This window comes from Hemicordylus capensis, chromosome 5, assembly GCF_027244095.1.
Source record: "Hemicordylus capensis ecotype Gifberg chromosome 5, rHemCap1.1.pri, whole genome shotgun sequence".
In the NCBI taxonomy this organism is placed as follows: Eukaryota; Metazoa; Chordata; class Lepidosauria; order Squamata; family Cordylidae; genus Hemicordylus; species Hemicordylus capensis.
In genome coordinates, this window is record NC_069661.1 from 256,512,955 (window position 1) to 256,534,389 (window position 21,435).

General features: G+C 49.4%; 1 protein-coding gene across 3 annotated transcripts; it reads left to right on the forward strand.

Annotated features, from left to right (window-relative positions):
- Positions 1-1,933: 1,933 nt before the first annotated feature.
- CALU (calumenin) lies at positions 1,934-20,209 on the forward strand. 3 transcript variants are annotated; one of them, XM_053255694.1, is made up of 7 exons: positions 1,934-2,070; positions 10,463-10,699; positions 13,092-13,285; positions 13,930-14,096; positions 14,536-14,596; positions 16,080-16,279; positions 16,918-20,209. In XM_053255694.1, exons 2-7 carry the CDS (start codon positions 10,473-10,475, stop codon positions 17,020-17,022), a joined length of 954 nt encoding a protein of 317 aa, XP_053111669.1. In that variant the 5' UTR covers positions 1,934-2,070; positions 10,463-10,472; the 3' UTR covers positions 17,023-20,209. The 3 variants fall into 3 exon arrangements, with proteins under 3 accessions (XP_053111669.1, XP_053111670.1, XP_053111671.1); XM_053255695.1 differs by lacking the exon at positions 13,092-13,285 and adding an exon at positions 13,356-13,549; XM_053255696.1 differs by lacking the exon at positions 1,934-2,070 and adding an exon at positions 5,983-6,004.
- Positions 20,210-21,435: the final 1,226 nt, after the last annotated feature.

A 21,435-nucleotide genomic window follows, 5' to 3' on the forward strand; every position in this document is an offset into this window, starting at 1 on the left:
TGTCGAGGAGTGGTTGCATGTGTAGGGGGCCCCCAAGGCTATGGCTCACTATCCTCCTCACTTCTGCATCTGAGAGCACTTTTCCTCCAGTTCTTGCCTCCTGCAGCCATTTTCTTCTCAAAAATTAGAAGTCATCTGATTGATATTATGATCTTTCAGCCCCCTTTTATTATTTTTCAGTGTTCAATGACTTTTCCACAATGGCTCTTCTTTAGCCCCTAGGGAAGAGGCCGCCTTCTCCCTCCCTTCACACACTCTCCCTGCCTCTTTCTTGTGCCTCTTCAACAGTTTGGCTCAAGAGCACTAACAATGTTGCAGAGAAACGGGAGGCACTGCAGTAACGTCAAGCGCATTGGTTAGCCACTTTGCCAGCTCACACTCCTCTGAGAGTGGGGAGATCTTGGCAGGGATTTAAAAGGCCCCAAGCCAAGCCTCAGCACTCTACTGGGGTCCACCAGGGACCGAACCAAGGGCCTGGTGCGTGCAAAGCATGTGCTCTACCCAACTGAGCTATGGCCCACGTTGTCCCCTAGCAGGATAGGTTTTTCCCCCCTTTTGGCCCCCTTGGTACGACTTTCAAACCCTAAAGGACACGGGTCCTACTTCTGAAAGACCAGCTTCTCCCCATATTCCATCATGAACTCTAAAACAGGTGGAGAGTGCCCTCAGGTTTGCCATCTATGTACCAAGTAGGGCGTGCCAAGGGCTTTCTCAGTGACAGACCTTCAGCTGTGGAATAGCTTTGCTCCAGAGACCTTCCAAAGTCCTTCCAAACTCCCCTTCCAGTCTCTCACGGATGTGCATGCCTCAGTCTCCCCTTCGGCTTCCCCCGCCTTTTCTAACGGCTGCTCTTACCCCGCACTGGCTGGGGCACGCGCCTCAACCTTTGCTTCCCCTTACCGTGAGCTCTTTTTAATGATTTTCTTTGGTGTGACATTTATGGACGTGCTTTGGCATTAACACACTGACCATCCACAGCTGTAATTTTATTGAGGATGTATTCTGGCTCTAAAATGTACTAAAATGTACCACGTGTGTGCCTACATTGAGTCTGCCTATCCCGGCCTATCTCAAAGTGGAACCACTTTGAAGTTCTGAACCTCATTGACAGGCAAGCAGAGGAGCTGTGGAATGAAATCAAAGAAGTTGTTAAGGATGAATGTGTAAAGGGGCTGCCAAAGGCCAAGAAACAGAAGAAAGCAAAATGGGTATCAGAGCAGATGGTGGAAATGGCCAAGAAGAGGAGAGAAGCCAAAGTCAAGAAAGATAAAGACTTCAGGAAGGAACTTCATAGGGAATTTCAGAATAGTTGTTACAAGAGACAAGGAGCAGGACTACAATGACCTCTGTACAGACCTTGAGGATGGAAACAGACATGGAAAAACAAGGCAAGTTTCCCAAAAGCTCTCTGAACCCAGAAGGAGGTTCCAACCTCGAACGGGTATGTTAAGGGATGCCAAAGGACAGATAGCGACTGATTCAGGGCGAGCAGCAGCAAGGTGGATGGGCTGGAATGAATGCTCCACTGAGAGACCTTCAAGGCCAAGTGGAAGGAGAGATCCTCCTCCTGGAGAGAAGTTCTCTCTGTGGTCGCTAAGAGTCGGCACTTCATCCATCCATCATCTCTTCTATTCTCGGCCCAAGCCAACCTGCGAGGCTCCGCCCAACAGTAGTTCTAATAGGTCGCCTAACCCGTCAGTAGGGGCGTGGGCGGGGCCGAGCGGAGCCGGAGCGCGCGCCGTGGGGACGTGGCGCTTTCCAGCCAATCCAGAGCGGCTCGCCGCCGCGAGCTCGCCTCCCTCTACCGCCCCCCACCCGCCCCTTTCATTCCCTCCCGCCGGACGCCAAAGACTACAAGGAAGAGAGGCGGGATTGGGAAGAGAGCGCGCGGTACCGAGGCCAATCACGAAGCCGCGAGGAAGACAGGGCATGCTTCTGATTGGGTGCTGGGGTAGCGGTGGGCGGGACAGAGGCAGGACGGCGCCGGGGGCTGGCCCGTGGCGCGGCCGCTTCCGGTTGTGTGAGGACAGCGCGGCGGGTCTGTTGAGGAGGCGGCGGCGGCTGGGGAAGGTAACCGGGGTTGAACGTGGAGGTGGGCGGGGGGAGCCCCCAACCCATCCACACGAGCTCTTGCTCAGGGCTCAAGGGAAGCTGCTGCTCGCAAGGGAAGCGCCTGACTCGGGTCCTTGCTCACGTGTGAATAGGGGGGCGGGCTGCAATCCAGGGCCAGAGCGGGGGCTCGGGGCGTGCTGCTCCTCACGAGGCCCCTCTCCGCCTCCTCATCCTGGCCATGATGCCACCCCGCGGAAGAACGAGGCGGGTCGAGCGCGGCGTCCCCTTGCGGGAGACCTGGCCCTGAGCGGGGAGGGCTGCCGCCGCCGCCGCCCTTGTGGGCAGGAGGCTCCTCAGCGAGGCGCACAAAGGCGGCCGAGAGCGGCATGCCCGCGCGCGCCTCCAGCCGCCCTCACGAGCGTGTTGTGTAGGAGCCGGCCCACGGTGGGAGCAGCCCTGCTGGGTCGGGGGGGCCCGGCTCGTCCAGCATCCTCTCTCCTAGAGTGGCCGGCCAGAGGCTTCCTGGGAGTGCGCTGGCAGGACTGCCCCCCCCCGCCCCATGTCATAGGTATTCAGAGGTATGCTGCTGCTGGACTTGGAGGTTCCATTTAGTGACCATGGAGCACAGGCATTGCTAGAGCTGTCTTCAGTGAAGTTGTATAAACACCCCCCCCCCCTTTAAAAAAAATCACCGTATAGTGAGGATTAGTTGTGTGTTGTGTGAAGCACATCATATTGTCTCTTTCTGCTGATCAGTCTTATTAGGTGACCTTTTATAAGGGGTGGGGGTCACTTTCTCCATACCATTTCAGACTGTTGGTCCATCTAGCGCTGCATTGTTTCCTCCACCTTCTCAGGCTGAGGTCATTCCTAGCTATCCTACATGACACCATTTCAAATTGGGAGTGCCATGGACTGAACCTGGGGCCTTTTGCACAGAAGGCCCCTGTGTTTCCATTGAGTTACAGTCTTTTCCCTGATGGGCTGGGGTATCTAAAAGGTAATGGGAGGATAGTACAAGTGTGACCTAGAAACTTGAAATGCAAGAAGCAACGTGTGGTCTGTGAAACCTACATACCAAAAGCAAGCATTATTTATATACTGCCTTGCAACAAAGAGTTCTCAAAATTCTTTACACAGAAAAGGAATGGTTCTCCTCTGTCCTCAAAGGGCTCCCAATCTAAAAAGAAGCACAAAAGCAAATTATAGCCACTCTAGGGACACTGTGCTCGGTTGAATAGGGCCAGTTGTTTAATGGAAGAGAACCACCACGTTGAAAGGTCTCTGATCATTAGTGCCATTAGTAGTTCTTCCTTGCCCGATTAGACTATAGCCCTATTCACTTTATATTCAACACATCCATACACTGTACACAGGTACAGTTATGTTGAATGCAGGTAGAGCACTACACTTCCTATCTGTACACACATTTGAGGGACCCAAGGCTCACTCTTAAGATGAGTGTAGGTACAATCATTCACACAAAAACATGGATGAGTGTACAGACATGTATACACTTGTTCAACATAATGTCCAAATAGGGCACAAAGGTCAATTCTAGCACAGTATTTTGAACAGTGGCTAATGAGGTGCCCTCGGAAGCTCCCGAACAAGGCCTAAAAATAGTAACTATCCCTGTTTGTCTCTGTTATCTGCTAATCAAAGGTGCATTGCCTCTAAACATGGGTTTTCATTAAGCTGTCATTGCAAGTTGCCATTGTTAGATCTGCACACTAATGTGGTTCTTCTTCTGAAATGTGTACTTCTGGGGAAAACTGTTGTTGAATACTTGTTCCTGTGACTGATTCAGCTCTGGAAACATTCAAAGTGGTTATCATTTAGAAAGTACATCAGTTTTTCATTGGCTTTGTCTGTTTTCATTTGCTGCATCCCTGGCATGAGGAAGAGAGAAAGTGACTTACCTAAGGCCCAATGATGTATGACTGAATTGGACTTTTGAAGTTCAGCATTCTGAACATTAAGAATTGTGTAAATGGTCATCATCAACAATGTTTCAACAACAAATATTTATATACTACTTTTCAACAAAAGTTACCAAAGTAGTTTACATAGAGAAATAAAAACAAATAAAGATGGCTCCTTTCCCCCAAAGGGCTCACAATCTAAAAAGAAACATACGACAGACACCAGCAACAGTCACTGGAGGGATGCTGTGCTGGGGATGGATAGGGCCAGTTGCTCTCCCCCTGCTCAATAAAGAGAATCACCACATTAAAAAGGTGCCTCTTTGCCCAGTTAGCAGTTTGCAAAGCTCATACTGTGATATTAGCTTGGTGTTTATGTTAATATACTGTATGAAGTTCTAATCTCAGAATGGCTGATAGGCAACATAGGAAGCTGCTGAGCCATACCATTGGTCCATCTAGCTCAGGACAGCACGACTTCAGCCCTCCAGCTGTGTTTGGACTACAATTCTCATAATTCCTAGTCACAGTAGCAAATAGTCAGGGATTATGGGAGTTGTAGTGCAGCAATCCAGAATTTCCACTCAAGGCACAAATGACCAGGCTCAAACCTTCATACTTTGGACACATGATGCGAAGAACCAGCTCCCTGGAGAAGTCCATAATGCTGGGGAAAGTGGAAGGAAAGAGAAGAAGAGGATGACCAGCAGCAAGGTGGATGGACTTGAATGAATGTACCACTCAGCAATGAATTTACCACTGAGAGACCTTAAAGGCCAAGTTGCAGACAGATCATCTTGGAGAGAATCTATCTATGTGGTCACTAAGAGTTGACACCGATTTGATGGCCCTTAATCAATCAGTCAATCAATCAAGTGAAACATCTGCAGGAGGACTGAAGTTTTACAGCCCTGATCTAGCTCAGTGTTGTCTACAATGACTGGCAGCAGCTCTTAATGGTTCTAGATGGGGATCTTTTCCAGCTCTGGCTGGAGATTCCAAGTAGGGTGGTGGTAAGCATTTGAAGTTGTTGCAGTGGAATTTGCAAAAGGACCTTTTTCTGTCTAGGGAAAAAAATAGCCAGATTATTTCTGGATTAGCCTAAGGATTTTGATGTGCACTAAGTCACCTTGCGCTTTGTGTATGCTCTGGCGCTACACCAAAGTCAAGTAAATTGGGTAACACTGCCCTCTAGGGGCTCTCAAGTTCTTACGCCAGCCACAGCAGTTTCTGGCACAGGATGCAAAAAGCACAAGCTGTATTTTTAAATGTTTTCTTAGGCTAATAAGGGCATTACAGATGGCCACTCTTGAGCTGGCAAGAGTGTCTGTATAGCTAAAGAGACCAGCAATATCTAGTAACATCTAACATTCTGAGGAGAAGCAGGGAGGCAAGGCTGGAAGAGGAAGCGAGGGGAAGGTGGAGTGGGATGAAGGGAGCAGTCTTTGGAAAGGAGGCGTCCATCATTTACCAAGTCTTGAAACGGCTTAACAGAAACTGGAAGTAGCTTGTGTTGGAGGAAACTGTTGGCTGCAGTGGGTCTCAGATCACGGGTCAGGAGCATGTTGGACAGACAGGAGGGGGCTTCTGCTCTGAGTCCTCTCCAGCAAAGGCAAGGCGAGCCAGTCCCAACAAAGCAAGCTGCCCTGTCTCCCGGCTAGTTCTTACACAGTTAAAGTTCTTTGAGCATAACATAAAGTTCTCTGATCCAAAATTTATGTCTGTCATCAATTGTCCAGAGCATTGCAGATGTGTCAGAGCTTCCAACCATAAAGGCGTAAATTACATAGCAAAAGTTCCTCACACTCGAGGATGATAAATGCAAGTGTTTTGTTAGCAAGTTATCAATCAGAATGTCTCTATCGGATCTCACAAGAGCCTCTTTTGTTGTTCTTAGAGAGTTGCAAATGCAAAACATATCAGCCAAGATCGCCGCAGTTTCAATTGCCGCAGTTTCAATTGCAGGGTAACTCAAATGACTCAAGGAAGGGAGGAAAGGTGTGAAGCCAGGGAAGGGGGAAATTCAGGTACTTTTGTGTGATACATTCTTTAAACATATGTCTTACCCGCTCAAGGTGCTTGCTTACAAGAGAGGCTTAATAAAGAATGCACTTTTACAAAGAAATATGCAATTCAGGGCACTATGGCAAGACCACTAAAAACAAAAATATATATTCCCAAAGAACTGCAAGTAATAACACATTGTTACAAAATGACCACAAACGGATTCCATTTGGCTGCTGCTAGTTCTCAGAGTTTAGCAAGTTCACTCAGAGCTCAGTATTCGCTTGACCAAAGAATCTCTTGCTTCATGAGGAGGTATCATGGCCATTTTAGGTTTTGGCCTGCTAGTTTCATTTACAGATTCAGGCTGCACCAGCTGGCACATAACGGTTGAAGTTTGCCATTCTGTCACAACCAGCTGGATGTGTCAGAGAAACTTGCAAGCAAGGCATGAAGCTGTGATAGCCTTTCCCAGTTGTTTGAAAGACAACTGGGAAAGTTGTCTATCAAATGGCCTTGCCCAGCATTCGATAGACAGGGGTCCATTGCCTTTGAACATGGAGTTTCCTGTTTTTCCAGCCATGGCTAATATCCATTGATAAACACATTCATTGAGGATGTGTCTAAAACTGTCTTAAAAAATCAGTTGTGCTTGCTACATAATCAAGAACACTGATACCATGGGCATATGATCACACCTTTATTTTGGGTATTGAGCTGAAAGCTGTTAGTTGTTGGTTCTGTATTCACAATCACTAACATGGGTAATAACCTGTTTGTTCATAATCCTGCACTGAAAGTGTGTAAAAGGGTAAGCGATGGCTGTCTGTGTTCTAGGCTTTTCAGCAGATGTTACTCTGATGTGATAACTGCCCTGCGTTGCTTGCTGCGGGCTACTGTGAGCATGGGATGGCCAAGAATCCAAGAGTATTGATTTTTGCCTAACATTCTGATTGGGCAAAATCAGACAGCCTCAATTTAATGCACTGCTATCTCAAGATTGTGCAGAAAGTGCACAGTACCTTGGCTGCAAATAGGGGCTTCATGTGCTAGGGTGAGCTGGTCATTTTTGCATGAGTGGCTGTTAGGGAAAGAGTTCAGGGCTAGAAAACAATCCCAGTTACTTAGATGCCTGGGCATGCTGTGTGGGGCTGGGGCTGAAATATGTGATGCTGGCTCTTAAAAAATTGATCCTGCTCTTTAGGAATCTGAAATATTTCTTCAGGCAGCAGGCCAGCTTCCTTTTAAGGTAGCAACAAGGCCTTGCCATGCAGAAATGGTACTATAGGTGGATTAGGACTTCCCTAGTTACCTTCATGCCTGCTTGTTCACACAATCACTCCCCCCATCACCTCTCTCTGGGTAAACAGAGTCAGGCCCCCTTTAAACACCACTTAGTTATTGCCATCCTCCCCTCCCTGCAGTTTGTTTGTTTGTTTGTTTGTTTTACATTTTATATCCCGCTCTTCCTCCAAGGAGCCCAGAGCGGTGTACTACATACTTAGGTTTCTCCTCACAACAACTACAACAACAACAACCCTGTGAAGCAGGTTAGGCTGAGAGAGAGTGACTGGCCCAGAGTCACCCAGCTAGGGTCTTTTCAGTAGGCTATGGTTTTAGTTTTGTTTGAGAGGAGTAATACTGGCATAGTTCTGTCTTGGCTGTTAAGTAAAATGTCTTTAACATGCAGCTGCTGAACTCTGAATTCCAGCCTTCTTTGGTTGGATGGTCCCATCGCTCCTTTCCAGTTTCACTAGTTTTGGGTGCTGCTGCTCGATCAAATGCGCAGCCATGGCCTTTGTCTCAAGTGGGCCTACTCACTGAGAGAGTCATAGGCCTGCAGATCTCCTGTCTAGCCAGGCATGTACCTGCTGTTCAAACAAAATCTTGTGTTCTTCAGATACTCAAGTCCAGTTGCCTACATCCCAGAAATCTGAAGCTATCGACAAATGTAACACGAGACTCGCAGAATGTGTGGCCTTCTCTGGGAGAAAAGACCCAAATTTTCGCTCTGCAGCCTCTGGTTCTGCTTCTGTAGCAATCCTCCCCCCACAACACCCTCAAGAAAACCATCCTGACCCAACCACTGTCTGTGTTACTTAGAGGCTCTAGCTCTTGCTGAAGCAACTGAAAATGACAGATTTGGGGGACAGAGCAAGATCAAAGCAGGCAAATTATCGGGGACCTTTGGAAAAGTTATAAGGGGAAGTTATAAGGTGGGAATGGGGGGCACCAAGGTTCCTCATTGTTTCTGTTGATTGCAAATGCTGTAGCTTATAGGCATAAGCAGCTTATTGTGGGATGTATGGGGGAAATAGACTCTGCGTGTGTAAATGTGTAAAGTTTAGTTGCCAGGACTGTCCCAGCCTCTTTCCTCATGGTTACCCACTTTGATTGCTAGATTATGGGGCAGCGATCTGTCTGTGTATAACTCCACCCCCGGCCACAGTTCTTGAGATAAACTGGGCTAATTCTAAACTGCAGTCAATACACCTTGTCTCTTAACTTTGATGCACGTAGCTAATGTAAGTTCAGGCTATGTTTGGAGAGGTGTTTCTGGCACATGCACACAAAGCCAAGCCATTGCAGACTGGCACCAATGGCATAGGTCTGAAAGGCCAGTTTAACAAGAGCCTTTTCTTGATGGCAAAACACCACTGATGTTTAGCACTTCAGTGTACCTAGGAGGGGGCCATCCTGTTGCCAGCGGAAGTTTCTGGTTGATTGTGCCCTTGCTCTCTGTCCCCAGACGACATGATGACACTCTTGCCTTTCAGATGAAAAGCATATATTGACAAAAGGAAGAGAAAGTGTGATGCAGACAGTTGCTGACTCACAGGTTATACAGCCTCTTAAAAGGCTGAGGAAATAGCTGGGGAGCAAGTCATCCTACCCAGATCACATAGAGGATTGCGTAGGGTAAGACATTTGCTTGATGATCAAGATCAGTCCTGCTCTAGAAAAAGGATGCAATGTGACCAGGAGCAAGGAAGTCTACCAAAACAGCTGGGGGGCAGAGGACCACTGTCTGCCATGTAAGGAGAAATGTCAGGGCACAGGGAGCAAGTGAAAGTATAGCACAGGAAGCATGTCTGGTAGATTTGATCAGCAGACATATTTGGAAGGTTCCCTTTCCCTCTCTTGGATGAGAACAAGCGATGAAGATGGGCCAGTCTGTCAGAGTAGTTAGTACGACTAGCCAGGATGGGCCAACAGTTTGAGTCCGTATAAGCCTGTTCCTTATGAGACAGAGAGGCCCTCCGAAGTGCTCTGTTGCTGAAATGCTCACCGCACAGGACTAGATAAAGGTGGGATTCTTGGGCGGCAGTTCCATAGAGCAGCTGTTGGCACATGCACACATTTCTGGCATTACTTTTGGTAACCCGCACAGTCTAGTGGTTAGAGTATCAGACTAAGACTTGGGAGATCGGGCTTCAAATCCCCACTGAGCCATGAAACTCTTGGATGACCTTGGGCCAGTCACTTTTGTGTAGCCTAACCTACCTTAGAGAGTTGTTGTGGAAATGACATGGGGGCAGGACACATGCTGCCCTGCATTCCTTGGAAGAAGGGCTGGATGCAAATGTAACAGGTTCCTTGCTCTGTCTGCCGGGCCTCTTGTTGTGTGTTGTGCGGACTGCTATTGGAGAGGAAGCCTCGTGGTATGTGCAGAGGAAGCCTCGGGGTATGTGCAGAGCTTGCCACGCCCCCTTGCAGGGCTATGGGTGTGCCCAAGCTGCACATGCAGATTGCAAAGAGCCCCTAGGCCCTGTGCAGAGATGATTTGGGTTTGGGGGTATCGGCTGTTGATGCAGGGAGTCAGTTGGGCCCTTAGAGTCTCTTCCCCAGGGATGTTAAGTACTCACAAAGGCAACATGACTCCATCCATTGATAGGGGGCTGGGAGGGCAGCGAGATCAAAGAGGTGGGATGTGTGGGGAACGAATGGATTTCACATTGACCAGAAGGAACCAGCCAAGTCTTGGGTGCTGTTCTCCAGTTTTGCAGCTTTAGATTTGATCCAGTGTATCTTTCAGTTACGAGACAAATTCTTCAGGGGTGCATGTGTGTTTGCAACTAGAAAACAGCACATTTGCAGGACCATGGCTTGGTCAGTTCTGTGTAGCTCAACCCAGCATATTAGAGTTGGCGGGCAAGCATGTGTGTCCGACTCGTTCTTCGGGCATAAATGTCAGTGCCTAGGCACGTCAGTAAATAATCGCCATGAGGCTTATCATGCTATTCAACATGCTATTTTCAAGCTCCATCCATTCTTGTTGATTAAGAGTGGTGCTGTTTAGCAAAGTCACAGTAAGCCAGATAATTACAGAGCTAAGCATCTTCCTTTACACTTGGAAGCATCTTGAGGAAGGGATGTCTGTGGAGAGGGATCGATGATCCCTCCCCCCACAGGAGGGGTGCCTGAAGGTGCTGCAGCTTGTTCCCCTACAGCTCACGGTTGTGTCGGTTCTGATTTCCCAGGGGCATCACCATGGCTGTGGCGATTCGGCAGATTGTGGTATATCTCTCCTTATGGGCGCTTTGTGTCCTGAGCAAACCCACCGAAAAGAAGGACCGCGTCCACCACGACCCTCAGCTGAGTGACAAGGTCCACGATGATGAGCAGAACTTTGACTATGACCACGATGCCTTCCTGGGTGCTGATGAGGCCAAGACCTTTGACCAGCTGACGCCAGAAGAAAGCAAGGAGAGGCTGGGGTAAGAGAATCTGAGTGTGGAATGGACCTCTATTTAGGAGCGGTAGGCCTCCAAGCAGCAGATTTTGGTCCTGGATCTCAGTGTTTCCTCGTGTCGGAGACCTTGATGGTGAATTCAGCTCTCTGCAGCCCACTGTAGGCCCTGCTTACAGTCCCAGCTTCTAGGGGTCTCCCAGGAGCAGGAGTGAACAGGAGCGGTTGAGTTTTCTTCAGTGTTTGAGATTGCTTCACCTCTGCGGTGGAGTTATGCATGGAACCTTTCTTGGCACTGTAGAGAAGGGCTTGCACGGGCTTGCAGCTGCTTGCTTTGCACAGTTCAGTTAGGCGGTCGTGGTTGTCTTTAAGCAGATCTACAGCCCAGCCCTAGCCACACTTACTCACAAGCAGTTCAAGGGGGTGTACTCCCAGCTCAGTGTGCATAGGCGTATGACCTTGATCTCAGTGAAATCAGCAGAGCTGTGCCCCCCCCGTTCAGCACAAATTAAGTTGCTGCTTGAGCCTAATAGAATTGGAGCACATGCTGAGATTCTGGCCATTGCTAATCTTCACTGATATTTGAAGAGCCTTCGCTAGAGCCCTGGCATTCACACTGGCGAGAATAGTGGTGCTCATAACTTCGCCTCTTCTCTTTTATTGCATTTGTTCTGATTAGTTCCACAGCAAGACTTTGACCTTGGGAAATCCTGAGTGAGCTGGAGCCCCCTGGCTCTCCCCCTCTGCAGTGCAATGGGGAAATCCCCCCCCGCCCCGCCCCGCCGCCACCACTATGGCCAAGTGTCAAGTGACAGTGGTGACAGCTGTGGTTATATTTGGCAGCACATTCTTACACTGCTTCTGCTCCGGCTTTGGAAGCTTTTCTTGGAAGATAAATTGTGCAAGCCTGCCCCCTTAGCACCTCAGCCGTTCTGAGTTTGTCACAGAACCCTTGGCCAGCCAAGAGGCCAAGAATCCAGAGATCACATTTCTTAGTGGTACTGCTGAAGCATAAACTGTTATTTTTGCTCTTTGTCCAGATCTTTCATTTGGCTGATCCTTTATTCACTTCCTGATGGTCATCCTTGAGGCTGGGGCTTGATAAGGAACCTTGTCCTTATCCCATGTCCTTTGGCCTCGCCCCTTGCAGGCTCGATTTCAGTGTGGGCTGCTCCAGCATACGGTGCTTTGATGAAAGTAGGAGGTGGGGGACAGGAGGGAGACAGAAAATCCTAAAACTTCTTAGGTTTTAATCTCTGGTTTATTTTTAAATTCTTAAATTGTTTTTAAGTTTTTTTGGTGTATGTTTTAAACGTGTTTTATGCTATTGTTAACCGCCCAGAGACTAATGTTTGGGGCGGTGTACAGATTTGATAAATACATGTTGAAGAGTTTGCCTGTCAGTGGATAATGTGGCAAAGAAGAATCTGACACCAAAACTTTAAAAGTGTGCTGTTACTAGAACACGACTGAATGATGTAAAGTCCGCCCGCCCCCACTTCCCTGGCTGCTCTACCAGCCCTCAGCAACAGCCGCCCTTCCTTGGGTGCCCTCCCCAAGAGGGCTTCCTCTTCCTCCTCTCTCTGACTTGGCCTGCTTTATTGATTCGCAGCAGCTGCTCCTTCCTTCCTCTGTGAAGAGGGGACTCAAAGCTAGCTGCTCAGGGTGATCCTGCCGCTGGCACAGTGAGAAAGGAGCCTGTGCCCCTCGGTGGCTTTCCTGTTGCCAGGGCTACTCCTTGCAAGCATAGTAGTCTCCATAATTGCATCAAGTAATGGATTCCGTCTTGCAGTCCTTCTGAAAGTGTAACTGATGCTTAAGTACCTGACCCTGCCTGCTGAAGCCCAACACCCTCCACCCCCAAGTCAAGAAGAAAGGGCTTCTGGCACTTTGGAAAGATGTGTGGACTTGTCCAGTTTCCTAGGGAGGGGTGGATGAGTTGGCCGTCCCCCTCCCATGGGTCTGTGCTGGTTCCTGCATGGCATTAAGAGGGTGTGCTCAGGTAATATTGGAGACTCTGATGGGCCATGGAGAGAGTGTCAGTCGCTTAGGTATGTTTAACTTAACCTCTGAAGGGCTTTATGGGTTAGGATGAGCCCCTTGAATTCTGCTTGGAAGCCAGTGCAAATGCCCGATAACCCAGCATCTCATGGGGAGGCAAGCTGCCACGCTTTGCACCCACTCTCCCTCCCTGTTGTTGGATGTCACCATCAGACACTACCAGTTCAGCCGGTTGCTGTCTTAATACCAAAGGGTGACAGAGCTGTTCCTCTGAGGTGGGCTGCCACGAGCACTCTGGACATTGCTCCTTCAGCTGCAGAGATCCCAGATGTGCTAGTGCCAGAAATGTATAATTCAACTGGGTAGGCCTGGTCCTCGATGCTTTTAACTCTTGCTGGCTTTTTCTGCATTTCCTACAGAAAAATTGTAAGTAAAATAGATGAAGACAAGGACGGGTTTGTAACTACTGAAGAGCTAAAAGACTGGATTAAGTTTGCCCAAAAGCGCTGGATTTACGAGGATGTAGAGCGCCAGTGGAAGGGGCACGACCTCAATGAGGACGGGCTCATTTCCTGGGAAGAGTATAAAAATGCCACCTACGGCCAGATCTTAGGTAGGTCTCTGCTCTTGGGCTAAGAGCTGTGTGGAGCCGGCACCTTGAAATTTGCTGTTTTGTCTTGTAGAATGATTGTAAAAAAAATAGACACGGATAAGGATGGGTTTGTGACCGAGGGGGAGCTGAAGGCCTGGATTAAGAAGGCGCAGAAGGCGTACGTGTATGACAATGTCGAACACCAGTGGCAGGAGTTTGACATGAACCAAGATGGCTTAATCTCCTGGGATGAGTACAGAAACGTGACGTATGGCACGTACCTGGGTAAGGGGCAAGTTGTCAGAGCTACGGAAACCCTGCTCTCCTCTCGATAAAGCAGAAGGCCAGTCCCTCCCCCTGGCCAGGGAGATCTGAACTGCATTGGGGTGAGGCCTGTTGCACCCCACCGATAGAATCCCCTGCTGTCCACTGCAGAATTGTTTGGTGATGTGGTTCTCTCCCCGCCCCGCCACCAATCCCCTGTTCAATAAAGTGTTAACTGTTGTGCAAAATTTGGCTCTCTTCAGCTTAAGGACTGTGAAATTTTCTGTGGATTTGGGTGGACAATGTTAGCAATTGCAATAATGGCAGATACGGTGGTGTCGTTGGCTCCGAAGTGACCTCCTGGGGACTCAAATGGGTGCAACCTTTCTCTTGCCACCTAGACGACCCTGACCCCGATGATGGCTTTAATTACAAGCAGATGATGGTGAGAGATGAGAGGAGGTTCAAAATGGCCGATAAGGATGGTGACCTGATTGCGACCAAGGAGGAGTTCACTGCCTTCCTGCACCCTGAAGAATATGACTACATGAAGGATATTGTTGTGCAGGTGGGTGCCAGGGGAGCAATATAGGTATGAGAGCAGGACAAGCAAGAGCATGCATGCTTATATTTTAAGGAATACCCTGCTCGAAAAATGGTCTGCATTGCAAAAAGTTACTTATGTTGCTTCTGGGCAGGAGTAGGGAGCATCTCTGTGTCCCTGGAAATTAAACTTGGTCCATGGATGGGATTGTTATTAGGGGCCCATTCAAGTCAGCCTTGGGCTTGTTATGGGACAGGGAGAGGTTTCCGGCCATGGTGGGTGGTCTGCAAAGCCCTTGCTCCTTATTAGGTTCTCTGCTTAGTTTAATGATTTGGATGAAGTTGCTTCATCTACCAAGAAGTTACGCTTCTGCCTGCACCTTTTTACTCTCTGATTAAGAGGATACATAATAGGTCCTGTTTTGAGAGTAAACCACAATACTTACCTAGGTGTTTTAAAATAGGAAACAATGGAAGACATTGACAAGAATGGAGATGGTGTCATTGATCTGGAAGAATACATAGGTGAGTGGCATGCTGGGTTCCCCTCCTCCTTCCTGGGTTCAGCTTCCCTTGCGACTCTGCAAACCCATTTTTCATGTTGGTCAAAGGGACACTTGTGAGCTTGCCAGATCTGCCTGGAAAGATGCCACATTCCCTCCCACCCCACCTTTTATTTATGGTGTGACAACTGAACTGGAAGTACCTTGTCCTTTGATTTCCGCATTGAGTGGACAACCCAGCCTTACGGGCACTGACTTGCTCAAGGACAATGGGCAGAGAACTCCAGGGCATGCAGGGTGAGGAGGACATTTGCTCTGCACCCAGCTGGAGAGTGCTGCTGTCACCCTCCTTGGATGCTGAAGTGGAGCTGATGCCATTTTAAACGCTGCATGTTCTGAAATGGGAAATGTGCCACCGGTTAACTGTACTGTTGGGCATTGGTGTACTTTCTTTGAAAGGCCCCTTTAGACCCACTGAGCCTTTCAGCAGAGCCTTCTGCACATGTGCAGCATCAGGCATAGAACTGCAGAGCCTGGAGCCACAGCAGCGATTGTGGCAGAGGAACTCCCAGAGTGGCTGCAGGTTTGGGAGTTGGCCGCCCCGCCCCTCTCGTGTCATTGATCGAATACCTGGAGAACAGAGGCTCTCCAACCTGGGTCCCTGGATGTTACTGGACTACACCTCCCATCATCCCCTGCCACAATGGCCTTTGGCCTTTTGAGAACCCCTGGATTGACACCAGCTGTCTTGCGTGGGCTTCTCCAGGCCATCCTGGCAAATAGGATCAGATTTCTGGCCCTGTCCTGGTGGTGGGTCCACACTCCCAAGGTGCTGGCAAACCTCATCCTTTCTCTATACCCCTAAATGATGTTCATTGCATGTGCTGATGATGACTGTGCCTGCCTCAGGCTCCCCCTTCAGGTCTTCTTTCCGAGGCCACGTTCCTCTGGGCTCTGCTGGGTGCCAGTCTTCTTTTCCTTGCCCCTTCGCTCCCGCCATACTAGACTTCCCTTGGCTTGCTGCTTTCTCAGGCCCCTGCTTGGCATCTCCCTCTTTGCCTCAGTCCTCCTGGCTGTCTTTAGGGTCTGAGCCACTCGGAGGCTCATGGCAGGCAGAATCCTTTGGGGAAACGAGGCTGCCCAGACCCCTTGGGTACAGGGGGGCAGCTCAACCAGTGGCTGCCAGAGACTTGGCCATCACGGCCACCCCTCGGAATCCCTCAGTGCATCTTAAGGCAGCGGGCCCCAGCCTTGGGTCCCCCGATGCCTTTGGCCACTGTGGCGGGGCAGGATGAGAGCTGTAATCCCACCAGATCTGGGGGCCCAGGGCTGGGGACTCTGGCCTTCTCCTGTCGGTTTCCGCCATTTTCCAAGGTTCTGTTCTGTTCCTTACATTGCTGCGTGCTCAGAGCCTCCAGGGCCAATCAGGCTAAGAGCCGGACTTCCGCGACTGCATTTAAGGGAGACCGGGCTTTCGTGATTGAGCTGCTGTTTCTCCCCGTCAGGTGATATGTACAGCCACGACGGGGATGCCGAAGAGCCTGAATGGGTGAAGACAGAGCGGGAGCAGTTTGTAGAGTTCAGGGATAAGAACCGTGATGGGAAGATGGACAAGGAGGAGACCAAAGATTGGATCCTTCCCTCAGACTATGATCACGCCGAGGCAGAAGCACGGCACCTCGTCTACGAATCGGATCAGAACAAGGTGAGGCAGGCTTCAGCTGAGGCCTGGACTGCTGGTGGCCACTCCCTGCAGCCTTTTGACTGTGGTGGTTCAGTTCCTTTTCAGTTGGGCTCACTCAGGAAAAGTTCCCGCTAGTTTGGGCCCAGCATTTGTGGAAGTTCTTCTTTCGAGTTCTTCCTCAAAGCTCACAAACCACCTGCATGTCGATGGCTATTCTTTACTGTCCCTACTCTCGTCCTCCTGGGGAATCCCAGCCCTCTCTTGGCCGCCTCATGTATATTGTAATTCCTCTGAGGCAGAATCCTGTGCACCAAATATTGCCTAGCATTCTGCTGGTGCTAGAAAGAGGCCCAGTCCCCCGGGAGTCCTGCACAGACCTTGTTGGAATGAATGGGAAGGTCCAATCCTGCTGGAATAGATCCCAAATGTTTAGCAGCAGTAACACAGCTGAGAAGTTGGGGATCTGCAAGCAGTGTCCCCCTCTCTCAGGGCTTCCAAAGGCCATTGCAGCTGGGGATTGTGGGAGTTGTAGTCCACAACATCTGGGAATCACAGGGATCATGGCCTGCAAGGGCATCAGCCAGTCTAAGAGTTGTTGGAGAAAAGGAGCAGCTGCCGGAGGCTCAAACTCTCCTCTTTGGTCTCATTTTCTTCTGTAGGACGGCAGACTCACCAAAGAAGAGATTGTGGACAAGTACGACTTGTTTGTGGGCAGCCAAGCCACAGACTTTGGCGAGGCCTTGGTACGGCACGACGAGTTCTAAAGCCACAGAATCCTCTTTCTTAAAAGAAAAAAAAGTAATTTATTTTTTAATAGTTTCCGAAGTAACATGAGAAACTTTCACTACTGAGACTGGCAGTTTCAGGCAACAACATGGAAACACACACACAAAACCCCTCTCCCATCCTTGCTTTTATTTCTTTTTCCTGTAGGGATGGGAATTCAGTGTTTTGAAAAGCATTTCTAAAATGGCAACACTTGGGTTTTTATGTTTTATAGGTTTGCGTTTTGTTGTATGTCTAACAAGTTCTGTTTATTTTTGTATTATTATTATTATTATTATTATTATTGTTCGTGTGAGATGAAGAATACATCCCCTGAAACATTAGCCCTAGAGCATCATTAGCTTCCCCATCAGACCTCCCCACTTCCCCTGTTTTAAACGCCGGTGTGTTTAGCTACACAGAAATTGATAGCAAGATGCCAGCGATCACGGAGAGCCAAGGAAAACAAATCCTAAGAAGTATTGCAGTGTTTGGTTTTGTGTGTTGTGTTTTGGGGAGGACTGGGGCATTTACCTTCAACCTACCTTGAGGGGCCTATTGAGGAATTCTGTCCGCTTCATCCCTCCAGTTCACCCCACAACTGCTCTCCTCTTCAGTGCAGGGGTTTTTCCGACTGTGCACCTCACACTCTCAGGAGGGGGAGACCTTTGACTAAAGCTGTGTGCTTTATTGACACCCTCCAGGAGCAGGAAATGGAAACTTGGCCCCTCCTTTCCCTCAAGTGTTAATTCCAGGGGCCTCTGTTACCCCGTTAATTGGCAGTATTCTTCCTGGAATGAGCTGGCCACGGCTGCTACAGCCCTCTGGGGCACTTCCCATGGGATTGTGTGGGTTCCAAAAGCCAATGGGCTCTGCATTTTATCCTCCAGACTGGTTTTGCTGCTGATTGTTTGAATTCAGGAGAGTAAGAGCACCTGACCCAGGGTTGATCACTCAAGATGGGGGGACAGTGGGTGACTGCAGTGTGGATGTTAAGGGCCGGGGAATAGTGGGGCAGCAGCCGAGCCTAGCTGGAAATCCTGCATTTTTGAAGTGCATTTCTCTACAAAAGAAGACAGCAAGCAGCTTTCCCAGGGGGAGGGAATCCCAGTGCAAAATGTGCACCTCAGAAGCATTTATGGGGAGGGCAGCTCTTTTTCCTTCATGCACCTCTGGCCAAGCAGCAGCAGCAGCAGTTCAGTATTAAATGCCTTCCCCAGCAGTGTTCTTCTGATTGCTTGGTGGGTCTTAATCCACCAGCTGCCTGGTCTGCCAGGGAGGGCCTTATCCTTACCTCAGAAGGCAAACCACTCCCTCCCTTGCTTTTGTGCCCCAAGATGTAATCTAGCATGCGCTGCTCTTGTCTTTTACCAACATTAGTTGAGGGCCAGATAATTTAGCTTACAACGCTTCCCATGCTGATGACGGTTCCCATTTAAGGGTCGGGTTGCACAGGCCATTGAGTCGTTTGCAGTTTGTACTGGCCTGCATGCATATGTGGGTGTGTATGTGGAATTGACCTAAGCCAGGTGCTGTGTGTGTGGATTTGGGGTCCAGTCCACCAGAAGCGACTCCCCTGCATTTCTCCCACACAGAAATGAATGCAATGAGTGGTCCCCTTTCTCAGCAGGACTCAAGTTGGCGTTGTTTCCTGGAGATGACTCTCTGCATTAACCCCTTGAACACTAAAAGCTTGCTTCCTTCTCCGGCCCACTAACTGTCATAATCTGTGCCAATTCCTTTGAATCATGACGAGTTCATGGACTGAATGCTTGAAACACTGTCTGCTCCTGTTAATTTCATATAGCCTTTTTTGTGTGTGGGTGATCACTTGAGACAATGAATAGGAAAGTCGTTTTTGTAGGAAATCCAGCACTCTGGCCAGGATTTCATAAGATCTGTGTGTCGTGCAGCTGTTAGCAGTCCTGGGCACGGCTTTATGTTTGACGTGAAATGGAAGCAAGTACATTCTAAAGTATTCTTCGGGAAAGGAGCTGCATGCTGGTGAAGCAAAGGGCCCTGCCAGTTGCAAATGTGAGCTGGTCTAGTGGGAGCAAGCATGCCTGGTCTAGGTAGACGGATGGGTCTGGCTCAGTAGAAGGCAGCTTCTCCTGTTCCTATGTGGAGGGCAGCAGGATGTCTAAAAGAGCAGCCCTCTTTATGCAGCATGAGGAGCTGAGCAGGTGGAGGGAGCGGAGGGAGCCTCTGCCTGGCCCCCAGGGCTCTACCTACACCCACTGGCCGGGCCCCTGCTCAGTGAGCTTCTGACCCTGCTGGCTCAGGTCTTTGCACTGGAGTGGAAGCATCTCTGGCTCCCATCCTGGCCCTGCTGCCTCCTTGAGCCGCCGCTGGCGCTGCTCCAGCACCCCAACCCCACAGAGTCTGAGCCAAAGAGCTGGGAGAGGCGGGTGCTTGTGCGTGCAGCATGGCTGGCGACATTCACATGACCATAGGAACATAGGAAGCTGCCATATATTGAGTCAGACCATTGGTCCATCTAGCTCAGTATTGTCTTCACAGACTGGCAGCGGCTTCTCCAAGGTTGCAGGCAGGAATCTCTCTCAGCCCTATTTTGGACATGCTGCCAGGGAGGGAACTTGGAACCTAGATGCTCTTCCCAGAGTGGCTCCATCCCCTCAGGGGAATCTCTTGCAGTGCTCATACTACATCAAGTCTCCCATTCATATGCAACCAGGGTGGACCCTGCTTAGCTAAGGGGACAAGGCATGCTTGCTACCACCAGACCAGCTCTCCTCTCCAGAGACCAGTGTCTCTGCAGGTGCTTCGGGGGACTTGTGCCCTTGATTCTGCTCGATACATTCTGCATCGAGATACATTCTGCTCTAATGAGCCACAGTTCAGAGCGCTGCGGTGCAGTTGTGTGCAGAAACCACCCTGCTGCAAAAACTCTGCAAGTACCACTGCAGAGGAAGAGAGCTGTCTGGATTGGGCCTTTCCAGCAGTGCGGGTCTGATATTGACACCCCGGCATGTTTGTCCTTGCATACCTTTGTCATTATATTAAAGCAGATATAAACCTGGTGATCAAAGAAACAGAACCATGTGCCCCAAAGCTCTTGGTTGCCCACCTTTTTAGGAGGTTTTTCTTTTTTTGTAGAGCATAAATGGAGTTTTATATAATGTACAACATACAGATAAAACTGTCTTAATACAACTGTTTACACCCCTCACGGCTCTGTGTGTATTATTGTGGGGGTGTGTGTGTGGGTAACAGTCTTGCCTAGCTTGCTTAAACACCACTTTGGGATAATGTTATGGAAGGCGGTATATTAACAACAGAACAGGCAAGTTCAGTAGAACCTCTGATGGCCCATGCCTCTGCCATCTGAATCAGACCGAGGGTCCATCTTATCCAGCATCTGTTTCCCACCATGGCCAACTGGATCTTTCTTGGAAGCCTCTAAGCAGGCCTTTTCCTCTTTGTCCCCCAGCAGTTGGCCCGTAGCTGTTGTCAGAGCTCTCCTTTCCCACAAATTTGACTAACCTGGCGGTAGGCAACCTTGGCTCTCCAGCTGTTGTTGAACACAACTCCAGCAGGAGAGCCAAGGTTTGAGTCCCCTCCGCCCCCATTTCCTTCTGCAACTCCCAGTCACTGTCAGCATTTTGATCAGGAGGGCGATAGCACATCCCTAGTAGCACATTTCCTTCCAGGCCTCATATTTTCACCCACAGAGTTTCTGGGGAGGACTCCTAGGTTCTCCAGCTTGTTAGAGTCTATCTCTTCTTTCACATATGGTGCTACTCCATCCCCAATTTGCCCCTCCTTGTCCTTTCTATATCCAGGAATAACTGTCCCACTGGTTCTCACCATTCTAACATGTTTCTGTTATGCCCACTATATGTTTTCATTAGCAACCAAGCACTCCAGCTCACCCATTTTGGCTCGGAGGGTTCTGGCATTGGCATATAAGCACCGGTACGCTGAATCTCTTGCCTGATATATACTTTCAGTCCTGTAGCCATTTGATAAGAACAGCCCTGTTGGATCAGGCCCAAGGAGGCCCATCTAGTCCAGCATCCTGTTTCACACAGTGGCCCACCAGATGCCTCTGGGAAGCCCACAAGCAAGAGGTGGGAGCATGCCCTCTCTCCTGCTGTTATTCCCTTGCAACTGGTACTCGGAGGCATCCTGCTTCTGAGGCTGGAGGTGGCCTACAGCCCTCCGACTAGTAGTCAATGATAGACCTCTCTTCCATGAAGTTCTCCAAACCCCTCTTAAAGCCATCCAGGCTGTTGGCTGTCATCGCATCTCATGGCAGATAATTCCACAAGTTGATTATGCGTTGTGTGGAAAAATACCTCCAATTGTTGGTACTAAATTTCCTGGCAATTTCATGGGATGACCCCTGGTTCAAGTGTTATGTGAGAGAGGGAAGAATTTCTCTCTCTCCA

Bases quoted from the DNA above. Each gene is read 5' to 3' on its own strand.
- CALU (XM_053255694.1), top strand. From the start codon at position 10,473: ATGGCTGTGGCGATTCGGCAGATTGTGGTATATCTCTCCTTATGGGCG. The intron at 13,286-13,929 runs GTAGGTCTCTGC...CTTGCCACCTAG, and splicing joins CACCTACGGCCAGATCTTAG to ACGACCCTGACCCCGATGAT. The intron at 14,097-14,535 runs GTGGGTGCCAGG...GTTTTAAAATAG, and splicing joins TGAAGGATATTGTTGTGCAG to GAAACAATGGAAGACATTGA.